The sequence below is a fragment of the Myripristis murdjan genome, chromosome 14 (assembly GCF_902150065.1).
Source record: "Myripristis murdjan chromosome 14, fMyrMur1.1, whole genome shotgun sequence".
Classification (NCBI taxonomy): domain Eukaryota; kingdom Metazoa; phylum Chordata; class Actinopteri; order Holocentriformes; family Holocentridae; genus Myripristis; species Myripristis murdjan.
In genome coordinates, this window is record NC_043993.1 from 26,343,724 (window position 1) to 26,365,700 (window position 21,977).

The 21,977-nt window shown below is 38.2% G+C and overlaps 1 protein-coding gene across 2 annotated transcripts in view; it reads right to left on the minus strand.

The window, feature by feature from the left end:
• The window catches only part of klhl13 (kelch-like family member 13), a 57,312-nt gene that overhangs the window by 21,141 nt on the left and 14,194 nt on the right, over positions 1-21,977 (minus strand). For both annotated transcript variants that reach the window (XM_030068545.1, XM_030068546.1), the window contains 2 exons: positions 5,634-5,775; positions 1,442-1,574 (listed from right to left, as the gene is read on the minus strand). In XM_030068545.1, coding sequence (XP_029924405.1) covers positions 1,442-1,574; positions 5,634-5,775 — 275 coding nt within the window. The remainder of the gene's footprint in view (positions 1-1,441; positions 1,575-5,633; positions 5,776-21,977) is intronic.

Genomic DNA, 21,977 nt, shown 5'->3' on the forward strand with positions numbered 1-21,977 from the left:
TGTCTGACTCTCTGACTACGCTGTGAAAAAGATCCTCTGAAGTCAAAACTGATCAGTATTTTTTTTACCTCAACATGCCCTAGTTCTAAATAAGGCTTCTATAGTGTACTTTCTTGCTTTGTGTAGCTAAGCCTGAAGTCAGTCCTTACGTATGGGCTTCTTTTCTAATATTTACAGCAAGACAGCCTTGTATAACCTGTAGGTTACTATATTAAACACTGGTGAGCACTCAGGGTTCTCAACTGTTACATTAACTACTGACATACCTGAGGGCAAAAATTGATTCTGTGGACAGGGACTGAATTACTGTGTGAGTCACAGTGGGCTGTCCTTACAGAACCTGGGTTAAATAGGAATAGTGTGTATAAAAGATCAGTACTCACATTCACAGCTCACTATAAAGGACATTTTAAGGCTGTATCTGCTATAAGGGATGCAAAGCTGTATAGGATAATTCTATTTTCTCTGACACTGGGTGTGGAAGGGTCCAAATTACCATATAAAGGGCTACAAAACTAAATCTCAAAACCACTACCACCAAAGCAACTGCAGAATTATTCTGCTTCTCGTTAGTGGTCGACCAATACAGGTTTTTCACCGGCTGATGCCGGTATTTAGATGGCCAATACACAATGCCAAGATCATGTTACTGGTTTCTTTTTGTATCTGATAAAATCCAATAATTTAATAATAACAAATGAGACTGAACATTAACCAATATTTATTTAACACTAATGTTACTGTCTGCTTTGTCTCTGGTTTCTTAAGTAGATCTAACTACTTTAAATTTTAAAAAATGTATCAGCTAAATACATGTCCAAAGGTAATCAAAAGCTAAAAATCAAATCAAAAAACAACAACTTGAATGAAATGAAAAATAAATCGGCCAACGAATTAATCGGTCTATCTTTACCTCTAGTGGCAGCAAAATTTACAACAGCTTGATCATTTCGGTCCAATTTTATCTCTCTTCTCACCTATTTGGCAGCAAATCCTCACCACTAAGCCATACAGCTCAAATGCTATATATTCCTTTCAATCTTGTTTAAATTTTTATCTCTTGCACTGACTTAAATTCTTTAATTTTGTGATACTTTTATATGACTGAAATGAAAAAAAAAAAACAAAAACAAAAAACTAAGTTGGAAAGCTATCTAACCCCCTTTTGATATTTGCGCATATGCTGGCTAAAAAAAATAAAAATAGAGTACATATCCTATGCAATCAGCCTTATGAATTGTCATTTTGTCCAAGTTTTGGATTGAACAGCATTAAATACTGTTGCTCTGCATCAGCTATCGGCAGCCACAGTTAATTTATTACCAGTATTGGAGGAAAAATAAAAGGATCAAATGCCAACTGATCTCTGGAATAATTCACGGATCAGCATTAATGGAAGTTTGCTGCTGCTCCGGCCCAGTGAGAGGCTCTGCGGACCCACCTGTGAACATGGCTTTGAAATAGTCAGAGGAGGAGGCCATCATGGCACGGTGCACAGGGAAGGCTTCATCTCCGTCCCCAGCCACCAGTGTGACATCACATAGTAATCCCTCTATCCTCAGCTGGTCAAATCCCTGGGTAGAGAGGGGAGACATGAGAGAGGCCAGGCTGTTAGTGAGCTACACCGAGCGTAGGGAAACCTGGGGCCTTGTTCCAGAGAGGTTTACCTCAGTATAATCCTGTCCTGACTGGAACCCCACAAGATCACATAATTAGTCTTACTCTCAACATTAAAGGCATAGAACACAAACAAACAAAAAACACATTTCATAATTTCTGTGCTCGAAACTATACAATTCTACGTCACTTTCTGTGGTAAAAATTTTTTTGAAGAGCATTTTGGAGGGGTACAACTAAAAATGACAGGTAGTTCATCTCAGAAACTGCATTTGTGCTTGGGACTGCAATGTTCATTTTTAATTTTTCAGCAAGGTCCTGTCAAAATCTTCCTCTAGTGCTGGCAGAGGCTGGCTAATGGAACCTAAATAGGTAGCAATAATGGCAATAATGACAAATTCAAGAATGACAGCCAGAGATGAATCAAGATTTCAGGCTTAATCATGGATAATCACTGGTTCATCAACTAAATCCCTTGCTTCCTGATACACTGGGCCTACCTAGCTATTTCTACTTACATAATCTATGTGAGACATTATGTTACTTTGAGGATGTTAGAGCCAAACATTAAGTGTAACAATGGATTAATACAGATTGTAAAATTTATTAATTTTTTATATTAAAAAAGATGTGTTCTATGCTGAAATGTGTCTTAAAGCCAACCCCTCTGTGTAGTGAAATTTCTTTTTTGGTGACATAACTGTAATTTAAAGGTTAGTGTATTCAGGATTGTAAATGTACTTCAAATATAAAATACTAAACCACAGCCAATTTACTTTGGTGCAATCAAGACAATGTGTTTTAAAACTGACCTGACAATTAAATCTTATTCCCTTTCACCACTGAAACTGAGGTCATCTTTTAAACAGTCAGAAGAAATTAAAAAAAAACAAACCCAGACTGACCTTAAGAGAATAATTATATTCATTAGATTCCAACATGCATTACTATTAGGTTGCATCTCTGTTGGGCCTGCTTGGGAAAAAATCCAATTTCCAGTTGTGCTATTTTGGTATTTTCCAGAGCCACTGAGGTGCAAGCTTTGTTGAGCTATAAATATAAATTTCAACATGGCAGTTTTACCCTTTAAGACATCAAAACTGTTATGCACAATATTTCAAAACTGCACCCCAGCACAACCTTATCACAGGCATTCTCAAAGTGCGGCCCGTGGGCCAATGGCAGCCCTTGGAAACATTTCTGGCGGCCTGCAATGAGTTAACCTCTTAAACTTCGCCAAGGTTGCCAGCAAGCTCGGCTGACATCCTGCCTTCCAGAGGCCGCGGCAGGCTCAGCAGCAGGTTATAAAGCTAGAGTGAAAATACTGATATCATGTGAAACTAGAAGGACCAGGTATTTCACTGATACCAAGTATGTCATGCTACGTTGTTAGCAAGGGGGCAAAAGGGGGTGAGGGGAAACCTGGCATGGCCATTTTCAAAGGGGTCCCTTGACCTCTGACCTCAAGATATCTGAATGAAAATGGGTTCTATGGGTACCAACTCTCCTCTTTGCAGATACACCCACTCTATGCTGTTCTTTAAATCACAATGTATATAGTAGTATTCAAATATATTTAGAATACATTTCCAAACATTTAGCAGACTTTTTTTTTTTTTCAAAACAAAAAAATCTGACTGATGTATATTTGGCATTGATAGTATATTTTGCTTGATTCTGAACATGACCCATGCAAAACACTGGGAGAAATGTGTTGCAGATGCTGCAAGGCAAGAACCAGCAGACCCACAACAATGATCTGATGTAATGGCTTCATCTATGAGCACATACAAATCTTTAAAAAGTGGGGTTACACCAGAATTGTCATCGTTACAGGCTTCCTCCAGTGTTGGTGAAAGTTTCTCCTAATTTTCTCCTTTATGAAATTACAAACAAGGACCTAGAATGAGCCTGGTGTTATCAAACATGTAGATGCCATTCATCCCACTAATGATATCACTTGTCATTTGTGACATCCAAGAATCCAAGCTCAAGAGATGTCCTGTAACATAATCCAAGCAGGAGATTTATCGCTCAAAGATGTGTGCATTAAACAGTGTTATGAAACCCACAGAATACACATTTTATTTGTGAATATTCAGTTGTGTCTGGATGGCCAAGGTTCCACTTGTTTATTATATAAATTAAAGCATATACTGGGTTTCTTGAGTTGTGCCTTACAAGGCACTTCTAATCGACATGGTTCCTTCAAGCTGTTCAGCTGTGAAACTGTGTTTATCCACCTGAGAATACTCCACATGGAATAAGTTGGTTTTATTATTCCACAATTCATTCCACAAATTAGGTGGAGCTCCTGATAACAACTTAGACTGAGTGATACTGTTTTCAAAAGTTAGGATAATTATGTAAAATGCAGGAAATCCAAAATATTATTTCTATATAAAAGGTAAAACAAAATAGCAGCAATTTCCCCAAAGTAACAGCAATTTCCCAAGGCAACCGCAGCAGAGGAATCATTTAAGGTAAAACACTGGGAACAATGTCCTATGAATTCCCATCCACATGTTTTCAAACTTCTTACCAGGAGTATTTACTGGTTAACCAGGAAATTACATACCAATTCATTTACATTAAGAACCAGAGTATTTATTTGTTTCAACAGCTGAAAGCATCTTGTGTTGTATTCAGCATAATTTATCACTTGTAGCATTACTTTCATGTCAATGTTTACTGATGCCATATTGCTGGCTTGTCTGCCACACGTCTGCAAACTTGCAGCAGCCAGGTTTCCTCTGTCAGGCATACAGACTGTTTGCATCAGACAGGCTTCCTGGATGGATAGTTCACACTCCTGCTTCTGAGATACATTTTAAATGTTGGCAATATTTGTTTGAACAGTTGCACTGGCAGTTGTATCTATGACTAGCAGAAAACCAAAATGTTATGCAATTTCATAATTGGAAAATGATATCAAAAAGCCAATATTAGCCAAGTGTAGCTCCTGTATTTTATTAAGAAATACCACTGACTATATTTACCTTGTATTAATTTTATAATTGGAGAATTTAAAATGGTGAGCCAGAGTCCAGAGAATTGGATACATTTGATGTGCATGAAAACCAATTCCATGACATTTGACACAACCACATATTGGTAATGCATAAGCTGGAGCTAGGTCTAGGTATTGGTTAATGGGAGCGCTACATTACACATACTCTTTACATTTGACTTACAGATTTGAGTTATTAACTCCCAGTGTTTCTTTATCAGTTTTTTTTTTTTTTTTAAATTTTACTAAGTACATCATTTTATATCACCATCAAACTGGTTCAGTTACAGTTCCTTATTTGTTGTGTGTATGCGTGAGACAGATCAAAAATGTGCCTATACTTTTGATAAAAAGGACAGTTGTCAATGGTCTTAGTAAATATTCTGATATGTGCCTCATCTGTAAGTCAACTGTTCCAATCCTCCACACATTTTTTGGGAACGATGAAGAGGTTAAGGAAGGTCGTTCCAAAAACCTGTGTAAATAACAGACGATTTGAAGTTTTTAACCTCTCTCCCCTCACTCTTGCTCAGCAGTGAATCATATTCATCCTGTGCTCATTCTTCACATCAAAGTAAAAAAATAGCCCCAAGTGCAGTTAGTTAACCTTTAATGTTTAGAGACTACACTTTGGTAGCAACATGTTTTTGCTTCTGCAATTATGAGTTGTTTTCTTTTTTTTTTTCTTCAGAATGTGTGAAACTAAAAATTCAGTAAAGAGATATTTTCCCATTTGTAGTCTCGACTGTGTTTACTGTGTCAAACAGAGCAAACCTTGGTTAAATACTTATCTCATTCAAAAAAAAAAAAAAGAATGATGATAATCATAGTATCTGGACTATGTCACATTTCTCTCCAAAGCAGCAAAATTTCTGGATCCAGCCGACATGCTTCACAAGATCTCTTGGACAACATGAGGGGAAAAAACTATCATTATCATTATTTGAGGCTTGTTTGCCTATGAATTTACTTTTGTACTGCACGCCGACAGTGTCGGAGTTCTCACCTGAAGAACCACTGAGCTGTGTGTGTTGCTTGTGAAGAAGCGAGTGTTTCCCGTCTTTGATGCCTGAAGGTGAGCAGAGATGCCCATATCACCATACCCCAGAGCAACTTTCATGTGAGCGTCGTCGTCCTCCACAAGGGATCTATTAGGAAAAAAGCAAAGAAGCTTATTTAACCTCAAAATGGCAGCACAAACACGTGTTACCATCTAATTTTAGGGTTTTGCAAAGTAGGGCAGACAGGCTTTCATAAAGGCACTACTTCAGGATATGTGGGGTGGCAGTAGCCTATCCTGTTAAGAGAGGATGTGACCAAAAGGTTGCAGGTTTGAATCCCTGGATCACCTGGGAAAAACATAGCAAGGGAAGAGAGTGAGATACACTTCCTCAAAAACTGCTACCAAGGTGCTCAGTAGCATCCAATATCAGAACAGTTGCTACCAGGATGGATTTTGTGTATGTCAATGAAAACCTACCTCCCCTTGCAATTACTACCGTCAAAATAAAACGAAGTAATGCACACTACAACTAGATAATAGCCTTGGAAATTCATATTGGCTAAAGTTTATGGAAAAGGGAGGAAAAGATGAGTTGCACAAGATCTTCCAAAGCAGAAGTATGAATATTTCCTTGTAATATGTCTTATCATTCTTATAATAATATGAGCCTTAGATCATGAACTCAGGACCTATGCTTATTAATAACTTCATTAAGTAGAACCAATCAATGTTTCACATTAGCAGTAATACTAATAAGCATGTGCATACACACAAATTCCCAGGCCCACACAGTTCAGAGACACAAATCTTTTAAGACTAATTCATTTACAAACGCTGAAGAAATGTTCTGAAATACCATGGCTGATTAGACCTCTGCTTATTCTATGGTAATTTTATTTCAATCAAATTCTTTCTTTAACTAGTGACAAACTGAAAGCAAAACTTTCAAGTGTTTTAAGCACACAACCACAATAAATTTAACACTGTTTCAATAAAAAAAACCAATTCACAAAATGAATTAGGACAAATGGGCATTAAAGCAAAACACAGGACATAAAAAGCACTTCACAGGAAATAACATTCAGCCAAGTAACTCAAGTGGGAAAGTGAAATGAGTGAACCCAAGTTGATGCATTACTGCAAGCTTTTATGTTTCTGTGTTGCGTTAAAACTAAGACCAAATTTCCATGGGACTTCCTCAGGCCCAAGCTGAAGAATTGCAAATAATTGATCTGTGGAGGGTTGAGAATAAAAAGGCAATGCTGCTCTCCTCCAGCATTTAGGGATTCTCAATAGACAGGATACAATGATGACTCCACAAGCCGTCGTATTTACAGCGCAGTAGAGTGGTGTGCTGGTGAGGCCTGAAAATCATTACATCTAAGAATTCACAGCTGAGAAAGATCAAGATACTTCTGCTGAATTTTGTATCAGCAAAATGAATCACAATACTTACGGACACAGCTTTTTAATCATAACTTTGTTTTTCAGCACTTGGGAAAAAAAAACAACTTGGGAGAGAAAATGAGATGCCAATGCCGAGGGTTCATCAGTTTGAATTAAGTGAAGGATTTTTTCTAACCCGTAACTTGATTAACTTGCAGCTCTTTAAAACACTGTTTTGACGACACCTTTCCACTGAGAAAAGGAAGCCCCTTGAGCATTAGAAATTTCAAGTGTTTTTTTTTTCTTTGTTTTTTATTGCTTTTTGTGGCATACTAATACCTACATAATTATTGTTATTGTGGTTTAGGGACATTCTAGTCAATATTTGTTAAGATGTAATGCTCTCTGCAAAAGCCAATGACAAGAGAACTAGCACTCCAATGTAATTTGGCATCAACTCGCATGGAAAATTAATGCGTTATGACGGAAAATGTGACTCACCGAGAGGAATTTTTCTAGGGACATGGGTACATTTTCTGCTTCGGAGCTGATATTAATAAACAATGAAGCTCATTTTGGTTTAAAAATTTAAACATACTGTAGGCCCACAAAACCTGCCAAATGTTCATTTTGTGTTTGTTATCAGCCCGCAGAACTGTCTCAGAAGGATACACTGCAAGCAAACAACATGCAATGTATTGCGTCAACTGGGTGGTGTAAGCCCTCTTTTAAAAAGTGTGACTGCTACCTCTACAAAAACCTGCTGCCTAGGAATTAAAGCCTGATTTTCTAAACAAACAGTGTATGAAACAACGTTGTGTTCTCCATACAGGGCTATTAGGAGAGAAGTAATGTTTCAGGCAAGTTGACAACCACTTGGCCTTCACTAAGGTGAACCTGTCAAAATTAATGTAAGAATGATGTGTGACTGACAATAATGAGGGTGGTGTGTGTAATTTAGAGGCTTAATATGTTTTGTTTGTGTTCATTTTTTGCTGTAACAGGGAATCTAGAGAAACAGAAATGTAATGACATACAACAGCCGACAAAGAATGGCAGCATTTCATACACTGAATGTAAGACGGGCTTAAAATATTGTCCCCATATCGATACAAGATATGGGGACGACAGTGGAACCAATGGATGTGGCACCTGAGGCTTTTTAAAGCAATCGTTTTCAAATGCAGACTGGCCCAGTTTTGTCTAACGGTTTTGATATGTAAATTTTTGGCTTACGTTTGCTGATGAGATAGCGCTTCTCATTTACAAGACTAAGCAGTCTGCTTCAGCAAAATGCTGTGATGCTGCTGTTTATTTGATCACTGAAGTTTTTTGTGGCTCGTGGAACAGTTCTTCGCTTGGGATGTAAATGTTCCTCATGTTTTAAGTAATTTTATCTAGGTGAGCATCTATTGACAAAAGAAGGCCAAACGTGATTGTTCTTGAATGAAGCAGCTTGTAGTTGCTATTAAAATGTCTGGCACGTTACTGTTAATAAAGCCATACCAAACATCATTTGTTTGAGATTTATTAATTCTTCTGGCACATTTAGGTTAACTGTAATCCATTAACTTTGTAAGATAGACAAAAAGTTACCAATGCCACCAATACCAAATTAGAGTAAAGTATAGAGAATTGGTGTGAACATTAATTAACAGGTTTTCAGGACACCTCTTGACTGTGTAGGTGTGAAGACAGGATAGGCTGAACCAATGACAAGCAGCTAAAAGAGAACAGTTCCTTGATTATGCAGAAACTGGTTCGTTCCTGAAAATCACTTCAGTACATCTGCTATAGCATATTTAATTTTGCAAGTAAGTATATATAGCACAATGAACTCTGGACCTGTGTAACAAAGATGAGTTATCTAAAATTTGAAACAACTACTTTTTATTCTATAAACAAAATCCTAGTTGTAATACCATTATGTAAGGTCAGTGTAAATTTAACTGAAGTGAAACTGTTTGTCAAATCTTTTGTAATTTGTCTAATCCTCCCATACAGTCTGGTCAGCTCTAGTTTCTGGGATAGTTCTTATGGTAATTAAAAAAAAAAAATCCAATCCTCTGCGTTCAACAACAGAGCATGGGAGATCGCTGTACACCTTAGCTTAAAGACATTTTCTTGAACACATATACATTCAATGTTGCAACTACCCTTAGTCTCATAGGTTGGTGTGGGTGGATAACTTTCTAATCACATAATTCTCATTGATAAAAATCAAGCAGTCTATTTTCACTCAAGACTTTAACAATCGGGCCCAAAGACATTAAGATGAGATTAAGCATGAAGAGGTCAATTATCACTGTTGTCACATGCCATTCAAATGCCAAGGACAAGGAAAGATGAGCGATGGAAATACATCAAAAACAAAGACAAATAAACATGGAACATGTAGGCTTTGGGAATTGGAAAGAATAGTGTCTGCCACCACAGGAGGTAAGGAAAACTAGATATAAATCGATGATTTAGGCTACACATGCTAAACGTCGAGCACATAGAGATCTAGAGAACTTATACAGGACCATCTTTTTAAATGGAGATGAGAAGATGGGGTCAGTTATAAGGTACATTTTACAGGGAGATGATCGTGGACAGCTTCTAGTTGGAATTTGTGAACACTACCACCACTAGATGCTGAGAGATTTTCATGGCTACAAAAGTGGTCACAATCACATTGACACACAGCACAGGAAGTGTACTGGTACATTTACCCCGTCAGGTGGTAAGTCGGAGAGGCAGCGAGGAGAGAGTGGGTTGTCCAAACCACAAAGGAGTGTTGGTGGCTGCCGGAACGAAACAAAGAAGACAACAGCTACAGCATCCCACATAAAAAAGTTCTGCTCTGTCCAAAAGACAGCAGAAAACAGAGACTGAGTCTCTAGATGCATCTATAACCAATGAAGTTTCAAGACATTTATCATTAAGGCATAAATGCCCACAGTGTGGCAATAATTTGGGCAAAAATAATTTATTAAAGAGAAAATATTATCATAGTCGTGGCCTCTCAAAGTACAAATGTTGATGCTCATAAAAGTCCTGTTTTGGTCCATTTTATGTGTGTGGCAACAAGCATAACATTTTCAAAAATCTGTCATTACCTTAGCTTCTTAGCTGCATTAATTGTTGACTGACACTTTTTTTTTTTTTTTTTTTTTTTTTTTTTTTTAGCACTAATTAAATATGTGACTAACCATCACAGTTTTTCACACCAGCCAAAGCATGGGTATGAAAGGGAACTGTGTTTTTGATTTTCTGGCTCAATCTTCAACCGTTGCAAAATATGTTGGTGGATGGACATGAAAATGAAAGGCACAGAATGTAATTAGTTTTGAATGCACCTTATGTTATACTTATGTTGAGAAAAGTTAGACAAAATTTCGCATCACTCACATTCACACTATGGGCCATATTAGTCCAGTGACTCCACCATTTAAAGATTTTTCTGCTGCCTCTGACAGCAAACTGTCAATCACAGTTTCAACTTGAATGGAAATGATATAATAGGAATGTAATGTCTCCTGTACTTACGTCATTGAGATTTTGCCTGATCTCACACAAGCCAGTTTAATTTATTTTCACTGATTTTGTAAATTTGCAAAAAGGGTAAGAGAAGGAAAGGGAGGAGGAAGGAAAGCAAACTAAGGAAGAATCAAAGAAGGAAGAAGTGGTGCAAGACTACACAGTTCCTTAATCATGTGTCACTTTGACAGTTCAGGGTTCAGTATGACAGTCCAAGGAGCTAAAGTCATCATGTTTTTTTCCTGGGATGGCAGTGGAAGGGTCTTAAAAGATTAATGAGTATGGGTAGCTTTACTGTATTGTCATGCTTGGGCATGGATTGATAAGACATTTTTGAAGATCAGAGAGACAAATATTATGGCTTTTTATAGCACAGAAAATATTCACACACCCATGTTATAAATTTCAAATGACAGAAAAGTTTTACAAATTTCCAGTACAGTACTTGAATGAATGCAATAGCAGCTGTAAAGATGACATATTTACCCAGATTTATTTTTTCTTGAAAACACGTTTATAGTGTTAGTCCCACTGAATGATACCACAACTTTAAGTTGCCATTACAACCTCTCCGATGCCGTCTCGTGCATCACAAGTGTTTACTCTATGTGTGTCCTCTCACTACTACAATATCTCTTGAGAACTTGGTGAAAAACTGTTTCGTACACTTATGACTCAAGGCATGAGCAGCAATGAACTTAAGGAGAGAGGTGGTGGTCATATTGTGACTGTTTGGGCTGGGATGAAGCGCTGTTTTACCGTTTAACTTCACAATGGTTATACATTGAACAGCTTCATTACATTGTGTTAGTTGACTGAGATTACACTGGACGTATGTGACATTTGTTGTTTTAATAGGAACAGGAGGAGGACTAACAGGTAACTATAGAAGTGCCGCAGCAAAGGGAGGAGAGCAATACCAACACTATTCATGAGCAACAAAAGGGTATGTGCCCCCCCTGCCAGAGAGATCAAGGGACTCATCTGATTTTCAGATGTATTCCAGCAGCAGCATCCAAATCACACACGCGCACACACGCGCACACGCACACACACACCGAGAAAGGCACAATAAAAGGTGACAAGGTGCATGGAGACAAAACCAGTGCCACTCAGAAAACTTCTGAAGTGGTACCAGTGGCATCGTGGGGAAATCCCTATTTGTCCTACCAAGCAAACCGATGACAGACACCTATACTGAGAATTTTCTGAACCACTGAGCACAGGAATGCAATAAAGCCAGAACATGTTGAGCAGCTTCTACTCCTGGAGAGAAAAAAAAAAAAACACCCTAAAAAAGTAGGCCTGCCGTAAAGGGGCTCTGTTAAGATACTCAGCTGCTGTACTGCAAGTCTGTGCCAGTTAAGCACCAGCTCAACACAGTGATCAAATTTAGTGTTTTTATCACTGCAATATACTATCATAGTGAACTGACACCCAAGTATTATATTAATATCATGAGGTCCTTGCCAATATCCAGTCTTACAAGTAAAACTAGTGTTGAAGGATGAGGGACCAACTACTGCTATGCCAGCAAGATTACATTAGCATTAAAAGAATTATATACAGTATATATATATAAAAAAAAAAAAGCCAAAACAAAACAGAACAAGAAAAGGACATAGAAACATGTATAGACCAACATAATAACATAACAAATAAGAAAAAACAGTAAACAAGACATATTTACTGATATGAATTAATGGTACATAAAAACAAACATGATGTCCATTGTCCACAATGAAAACCAGCCCAGTCGCCAGGAAAAAATACTGGCATTTAACATCTGTGCAAGCCAAGGATACATTGAAATGTCACGTTTTCAAGTGCCGTGACGTAGTATAAACCGAGTGAAAAAAGGTTGTGTTAGAAGGCAGGTGGGGTGACGGATGGCTAAATTAACAGGACTTAGTCAAGGAAGAACCATTGTTTTCAGCCAATGTTTGCTATGGAATACTAGAGAAACATTAGGTAGTGATTATTAGCAAAAAACAATAGCTTAGCTAACATATCATAACGTTAACAATAACCTTTTCCTAACCTTAACCATGATGATGAACCTTTTCCCAACCTTTAAACAGTTTTCATGACTAACGAAGCTAATGAAAATGGCTAGTGTTCGTGCATGCTGCCTGCGAACATTAACAGTGATGTGATGTGAAAACAGCAGGATGCACCACATTGGCTGTAAGTCTAAATGTTGATATGGAATGTATTTTTAGTTCAGAAACATTGACATTTCAACATATTTTTGGCTTGTAGCAATGTAAACTGGCAACATTTTATTTTGGTGACAGGGCTGATGAAAATGCAAAGGGGACAAAAGAAAAGACAGAGTCCACTGTGTGTATGGGTTGGATGTACGAGAGATGTGACTGTGGCAGTCTCTGTATGTCTGTACGTATGGATGAATATAAGTGTGTGTGGCAGTGTATTGGGCACGCTGAAGCATGGATCACCCAGAGCAAGGGGGTGGGTCCCCAAAGTGTTTTATTATGTTTTATTAAAAAAGATATTACATTTCTAATAAGGGCAGAAATCACCCAGGACTTCACAATTTGATTTCAATCCATGGGGTTGTGGGACGATAACAAAGCAGTGTTTCCGTACTTTTACTGTCTTTGGAAAGCTGCCAAGTACATTAACATTCGCACAAGTAAACTTGTGTTTCATTATTTCAGGTGCTGTGATGCACTAAGCTGGAATTCGAGCCGTAGGGACGTACTACGAAACAAACTAAACATATTGGGGCTTTCTTTGCGTTAGCTGGCTCAACAAAATGAGGTTTAGTCAGTTATCACAATGATGCAACTCTCTTAGTCATTCCAGGTTTTGTAAATCAGACTCCCATAAAAAGGGTGATATCGAGACGAAAGTCATTATTAGTAATTCCTGAAGAATATGAGGAATTTAAAAATATATTTGTGGCTAAACGCTTCATACCACAGCAAAGACAAAAGAAAGCTACATAGCATTATTACATACATACAAAGAGCTGAAAGACAGGTTTGCTGTATTAGATAAATATTAATTATGAATTGATCTGATCTGGAATATTTAAGTGGCATCTTAAATTCTGTGCTCCAACAATGGCATAGCTGGTAATACTGGTAATACTGGTATTCTTTGTAACATATTTCTATTTCCTGCCTCATACACGTGTACAAAGAGGAACTGTGAACGACTGCAGGATTCTTGTTAAGAGTCCAAAAGAATAAGAGGTCAAAACTGGGTCAAAATGCTCTTATAAAGTGATTAAGTGGTAGTCAAGCATAGGATAGGATAAACAAAGTATGTGGGCTATTCACCTAAATGCTGTGTTTGTCCTATTGCTCCTTATAACTACTTTCATACCTTCAACCCACTTGCCAGTTATGTGAAAAAGTTGTTCTGAACTGAATAAACAAAGCGACTGGGCGAATAACCACTCACTTCCACTTTGTTTTTACTCAAAACGAGTGGCAAAGGGATTTTGGTTAAAATTACACTGAATTGGATGAGGCACATTGCTTTCTCAGAACAGTTAAATAAATAGTGTTTTTTTCCTGGAAGCATAAATAGAATGTGAACGATCATTAAAATGGGATGAAATATACTTCCATGTCCTCTAATATATTTTTGGACGAGCTGCCCAAGTACAGTCACAAGTTTTTTGGTTAAACAGCGTGTGTTTCAAAGACATGATTTGCACAAATTTCTATCAGTAACAGCATTCTGGAACAGAGTCATAAAAGGGGATCAAAATTGGCACAGAACCGATAACTTTGAGAAAGTCTCTGAGGAGAAGGTGAGGGGAATTAAAATTGCCACTGCAGCTGTTTGGTAGTTCCTCAGACTCACGCCTTATGACAGCAGAAAGCCAGCTGATTTGAATAAAACTGTATGCACGCTTTACATAAATCCACTGATGTCCACAGTCAAAAAATATTTAGGTGCTGCCTCAGTATGGCACGAAATGAACTGCCCCACTTTCCACACAGCTTGAGCCAGGCAACGCTGTCAAAAGCTTGTCTTTTGAGACAGTGGGGGAATATGGCCATAGTTATGAACAAATGGCATCCCAATATGTTATTCTCACAATACCATGATAAAGATCACCTAGCCCTGAAAATGTGGAGACTTTATTGTGATATGAAAAAAACTGATAATGCCCAACCCTACAAAGTCAGATAACAGGATGTGATGTGGTACTTTATGACATGATATGAAAGGCTGGCGCTACACCTGGCATTAAGATGCATCCCGTATACAGACTGTCTGGATCTGATGTGGCTGGATTATATTTACACCTGGATTTAAAATGCGTAAGTGGAATTAAATTTCTTGTTCCTTCGCCAAATGCATATTGTTGCAAGTCACTTCTTCTCCAACAGTGCTTTTTGCACAAGGATGTTAATATGTGAGCTGCCTGCATCCTGTTGATTTGTGTGTTTCCTGATTAGGATTCATTCATTAATTTTATTTCTGTTTACATAGCTCCTACATGTGAACTGGAGACATGCTGTGTTTATAATTTGTTGTTAATATGGCTAAATGAGTCCCAAACCACCATTATCTGCTATCAGTCCAATCCAGGGTATGTTAATGCCAAATATAAAAGGGTGTAAGAGATGCATGACAGAGCTTCATGCTGCCACTTGACCACTGGCCTGACTGTGTTTTCTCTTTGGGCCAGTAAATATTAATTTTTGTTCACAGCAAATTTTCCTGTGTTCACATGTGTTGATTTTTTGGTGGCAATTATTTTGAGGTGACAATGTTGACTGGAAAATTGTTTGTCTGTACAACTGATACTGCTGTGAGCTGGGTGATGAAAATAAGCATGTGCTAATATTAGACCAATAGGGTTTTCTACGGGCATTTTTGGCCATGCTGAGTCAAACTGTGCTGCACTTTTTTGCATTACCATTACCAGTTACAGCGTGCCAAGTTGTACCATGCTACGCCAAAGATGGACCATCTCCAGAATGTGGCCAAATCATCAGAGGGCTTCATCATCATTCATCGGTTGGTTAGAGAGAAATTGAACACCTCTGAAACACAGCTGCTTACAACCAGGAAATACCAAAGTGAGAATTCCGAAAATTGTATCACAGTTGATAATCTATCCATGTCAAAACGATTTTTTTCAGTGAATCTGTAATGGAAACGAAAAACCAAGCCACTCTGGGCTGACAAGGCGAGTCAAACCGTGTAGAGCCAGGCCAGTGCATGTGTATGGGAAAAGCTACAAAAGTTACAGTTACTTGAAAAAACAACTGCTCCAGATGGTCAGTGAGAAATGGTGCTGAATGCCAACCGCTGTACAAACTCCAACTTCAGAAGCGCGTGCGCACACACACACACACACACACACACACACACACACACACACACACACACACACATATACAAAACACCCAAACAATTTGCAATTGCTCATCACTGACCTGACCTGTTAACCATGAAAACCTGGCAGGCTACCCACAGCTAAGAAGCAAGTCTACTGATGCTCTGCTGGGTTATTTTTACTGTAATATACATGCTCATGTTTTGTTAGTCTGTTAACAGCAATAACACATTTTCTCTCGAGTCAAGTGAACAATCAACATTTGAGAGAAGCGGGTGCTATGCCACGTTTCCCTTCCCCCACCACAGTGTGAGACATAAGGGCAGAGACATGTCGAACACAGAAGCATGGCAGCCATGAACAGAGAAAGGGCACTCTCTTTTTAAGGAAGAGAATGGAGACCGTCGTGATTCCAACAAACGCTCTAATGCCTCTACTATATATAAAAAAAAAAAAACAGCCAATGGATAGATTACCATGTAAAAATGTTGATCATCATAATGAACAGTTTTTCCCAACCAGCAAAATTCATGAGTCAGGCAAACAGCTATGGCCTATTTAAATTCAGACACTCCATACATGCATTTTATTTCCTGGTTCATCCATGCATAAAGTTCCACTAAAAAAGGAGTTCATCTCTTGCACGAATTCAGTCATCTGTGCCCGAGGACTCTGACAACTGTCATTTGCTTTTGCCCATTCTGACTAAAACTGGCAACCTCCCTAATTAATGCTCATACTTATCTAATTTGATTAATCGTTACAAAGCACAGCTCGCTGAGTTAACAGATAGTCCTACAATTGCTGGAAATCATACATAGAATCTGGATTTACAAATGGAGTAACATGGCAAAGGGATATTGTAGATATTGTATAACACTGGTTCTTTAACATAGTTGCTATCATTAAAATGTGAATTAAGACAACATATATGGGGAATAGTCTGTCTTTGTGGGATCCTGTAAATGTACAACTGAAAATCCAGGTAGATTTTTGTGTGTGAATGAAAAACCCAAAATGTCAAAACAACAGTCTTCAAGTACAAGCCTTGACAATTTCAGTGTGTCAAATTTAATTCAGAATGTCAGTGAGCATACGCTGATGGACACGTGAATTGCAGACAGTACGGCTTTTGCACTGAGTGGTAAAGCTGCTTCCTTGCATTACACTCCACCACAGGCTCCGATGTATTCTGTTCTGCCATATATTGCTTACCAATTATAAGATAAAAATTACAGGACAAGAACTGAAGAATTTCACAGGTTACAATTTAACAAAAAAATAACTGAAACACTATCAATGCTCATACTCTAAGATGGCTGTTAAAATGCCTTGCTGTCATAAAAATCAAGAGCAACAAAGTGAACACAAAGGCACTATAATCAGAGAGCAATTTAAGGTCCAACGCTTTTACATCAAAGGCTTGGGGATTTAAGATTAATCAATTACAAAAAAATCCATCCATCTATCCAAGTAGTTAGGCAAACAAGCCTCACGATGTGTTCGCGTGTGGGAGGAGCGGTCAGTCTGTCAGCATGTACCAAGTACCAAGCCAGCCTGAGGGATGCCACAGTACCCAGTTAAACAATATGTGCAACCTATTCCCAAATGACGCTTATTTGTAATGAATAACTGCAAAACTTGTAGGCATAAGCCTTGAAGTAAGCTACACTGTATTGTCACTGCAGATTTGTGAAATTATTCAGCATGTGTAGGCTAAAGCAGGCGACCTGTGCCAGAGGAGTGAGTCAAGACTGAAGACACAGGCAATAGACGAGTACGAGAAAAGGGGAATGAGAGGTGTCACTGTTATTGTGCCTGGACGCAAATGAGCAGAGAGGTCTGGCTTTACGCTTAAAATTAATTCTTTTCTTAATCTATCACTATCCATTGGGCCTGCATAATTAATGTTAGATTCTTTTTGTGGTTAATAATAATGTAATTAGGCAATACTGAAGTGTCTGCTATGTTTCCAATTCCCCCGAAATCACGGTGTGGTACATCAAGTGCTTCCATTACGTGTGACTGATCACAATGTCTGAATGCACAACGTGCACCCATGTGAGCAAAATTAAAATTAAGATGGAGAAGCGGCAGCTCTGGTGGGGAGAGGGGGGGATAACATCATAAAAACCTTACATAGACCATCTTTGGAAAAGCGTCTTGATGAGATAAGTGGAAGTGGAAAAGAACAGTTTGCCCAGTATTACAGAAGAAAATGTCTGAATATGAAAACCCTCTAGTTCGCAAAAAAGTGGATTATCTGTCATTTGAGGATTATTTGGTTTTAAACCAGATGATGACAAACATGTAAGGATTAAAATGTTAATTGTGCCACACTATTGTCCATAAATATTTTTAGCAGTGTCTATAAATATAATCACTATATATGCATAATCCCATATCCCAACAGATTATTGACTATGTTTGGTAGGAATAAACTACTCACTGTTGTAAGCTTGAAACAAAAAACTGCCTCACCTTGGAGTTTCTAAATCTACTTGGCATCAACAATTAGGTACATTTGAAAAGGGATAAGCAATTAATCAAGCAGCTACAACAACCCTTTGAAACCTGAGCAAATTGGGAAACATGGAGAAAAAAAAGGTAAGAAACTTAGCAAAAAATGACATGAAAATTAACAAGAAAATGACCTGAAAATAACAAAAAAATATAAAATGAGAAAATAAAAAAAACTAGGAAAAACATTATCTATCATTATTATATTTATGTGTAAAATAATATTACAAAAAAAAAAAAATCTCTACTAATTGCCTGTTTTTTGCGCTAATGTCCACATTTTATTTCTTTTTTTCTCATTTTCATGACAGGCTCTTTTTTGCTTGTTTAATTTCTGGTCAATTCTTTCATTCTTACTTTTTTTTTTTTTTGCTGATTTTTAGGTCATTTTCTTCACATCTTCTCAATGTCTTTTGCCCATGTTTTTGAAAAACGGTGAAGTTGCTTAGGTTTCAAGGCGTTAATATATTTTAATCATTCATAAACAAACAAACAAAACTAAATCTTTACTGAGCGTTTGTCCAAAACGGTGTTAAAAAGGTAACTTGCCTCATTCAGTCACAGCTGATGATGTGAGGTACTGGGATACAGTATAACGGCTATTTCAAGATGGAGTGTGATAGCTGCATGTAAACGCATGCTAGCTGGCATGCCCTCTGCACGGCTCCCTGCCCCTTATGTCAAGAACAGGAACTCCAAGCACTTTGTGCACGGCAGAAATGGCTCCAGTGCACATCACTACACTCAGTGCTGTAAGCTACACTCATGTTTTTACAGGGAGCTGGCTGCACAGTTATACACAGTCATTTTGTTATGAGGCCAGAATTTCCTTATTGTGAGTTTCTGGGTAGTTATTTCAGTTATAGCAGATCTGCCAAATAATTCCATTATCTTTACTTTGCAAGGCAAAAAGCTGAAGGTCGTTGTGGGTACACACTGAGTCTCACTGCAAATGCACCTGGGACCACATCCACTGAATTCACAGCCTTGCTATTTGGATGAGCACTGTCAGATATGCTTTTTTTGTATTTTTTTTTTGTTTGTTTTTTTTTTGTATTTTTTTTTTTTGGTTGGTCGTTTCCAGCAGAGTGTTTTCTCACTCGAGACCCTGTTCTGGCAGCAAGACAACAACATGGTGAATATCACCATCTGATGAGGGACCTACGCAAAGTTTCAGTGACATGGTAGCTGTTGTTTCACTGGTAAGGCATGATGGCATCCACCAACTGGTCAGCTGTGTGGTGGAACTCTGTGTGGCACCCACAAAACTTCAGGATAATTCCACATCGAGTGGGAAGGCAGGTGGGTTGTGTGTGTGTGTGTGTGTGTGTGTGTGTGTGTGTGTGTGTGTGTGTGTGTGTGTGACGAGCGTGAAGACTATAGTTTCATGGGACTGAGTCTACTTGACATTCTGCCAGCCTGACTGTCTGTGCCTCCCCACTGGCCTCTCATTGAGAATGAACGATCTCTGGGTGGCTATCACATTCCATCCAAAATGGCCATAAGTCAGAAAGAACCTAATTTAAATTTCCAAAGGGCAAGTAAATTAAGTGCCCTGCCACAGTTCTCTACAGCTAAGGCAGTTTTCTGTCCAGAATGTTATCCGGCAGTGAAGTGTGACTGTTCTGAAAGGGTTATCTGCGACTGGGACCTACACACACACACACACACACACACTCACACACTCACACACATACACGCTTGACTATAAAAATCTATCTTTGTGTCAAAGTTTGTTGTTTGGTTAGTAACTTTAGCCTCACAAACATGAATACATAATCAGATTTCTTATGGAACCAATAAATGTAATAAATAAATAAATACGTAAATAAATTTCAGTGGCAGAGATCACACTCAGGAAGTGAACATTAAACTTCCAGGATTTGCGTGTGAGCACTTTAGCAAGCTCAACTGAAAATTCAGATGAAAAAGATGACAATGTTGTTTCACATCACCCGGATCAGTGACAATAACCTCGCCCGACAATTAGAGAGCACAGTTCGCTCTCTCCTTCAGTGATAATCTTGCCCTTTATAGCAAACTTTTCATTCCTGTGAAGCTACTTTGTAACTTTTAACTTCTCAGCAGACGTTTGCACAGACAGCGGTGACAGATGCAGATGACACTCTTGAAAAAGCCCTTGAAAAATGTACTCAATGTACCTGAATCTGTAACTGCCTAACAATGTTTTGCTACATCTTTGGGAAATGAGAGATGATATGAAGTATAGAGAATGACGTGAACTCATTATCCCACCGCAGTTGCAATGTGAGGTACAAGCATATGTAGGCGAAGATCAGCATGCTGTTTTTCAACATCTCTGCAGTCAGATTATTCCAGATTGAGTCAATTTAACACATAAAGCAGACTGTGTTATATTTGGCTGGATTCATCACAAAAATTCTGTGGTTGGATATGTTTTTAAATGAGCAAAAATGTATCATTTTTGTCAGCAACAACTGACACTCAAAAGCGAAAGTAAATGAAACCCGGCAAGAGGAAATCCAGCTGTCGTTCAGTTTCATGTCATGTTAACAAAAGCTTTTAAATGAACAATGCTCTGTGGATTCTAGGCACAAGAATTACTTAACTGGGCCTACAAATGAATGTGAGTCGATAGCAATCTAAGGAGGTTTTACAACAAACTTCTATTGACTACTCTGCCTTTTGCATCTAAGTTGCCTGTTTCATCCTACATGTGGAAGCACCTTCTTCTACAAAATCTGTCAAACTGACTGCCACAGATTTCATATTACTCATCTCCACACAGATTATGTGGATTATAATCTGGTCACATTGGCTTCAACCAAAATATCGGTACTTATACGGAAAGTATGTAAGCTAACGGACTAAAGAGAACGGCCGCTGTGGCCAGCGCAGTTGGAGGATGCCTTCTTTTAAAAGTAGTGCGCTATTTCCAAATGACAAAATATAAATCAATTCAACAAACAGCCAATGTCAGATTATGTGCTAAAAGACTTACATGATAAGAAGAAATCAGAAAGTCAAAATGTACATCAGAATCAGAAAAACTTTACTGATCCCAATGGGAAATGATGCGAGTATTACAAATAGTAACACCTAATATTAATATCGCTCGCTGAAGAATGTATCTGTGTCCTGCATGCAAGGATGACATTCACTTTGAGGACTTTATTTGGAGTCAATGATAAACCCAATGACTTCATACTAAACTTCAGATTATTCAATGGGTCATACAGCCAGTGAACCTTTACCATTCCTCACTAGAATGAAATCTGCACCACAGGCAGCTAACCAGTCTATATATAGATTAGGGTGGGCTCACTGCAGGCAAGCACACATGTGCAAACACATTTCCATGATAATTTTCTGTGTTCAGCTCAGACACCATCATACGTAATTCACACCACATGCTCAAAGAGCTTCACCCTCCTGCATCCTCCATCATTTTGTTGTTTTGGATATATACACAAAGCATAACCCAGTGTACCAAGTTAAAAATGACTCCAAAGACAAAAGGATGCAGGCTACACTCAAAGGACCTATAAAAAGTGACTTTTCCTTGGCCACAGAGTAACCTATAATTGGGAGCCCAATATCAGCCTGCC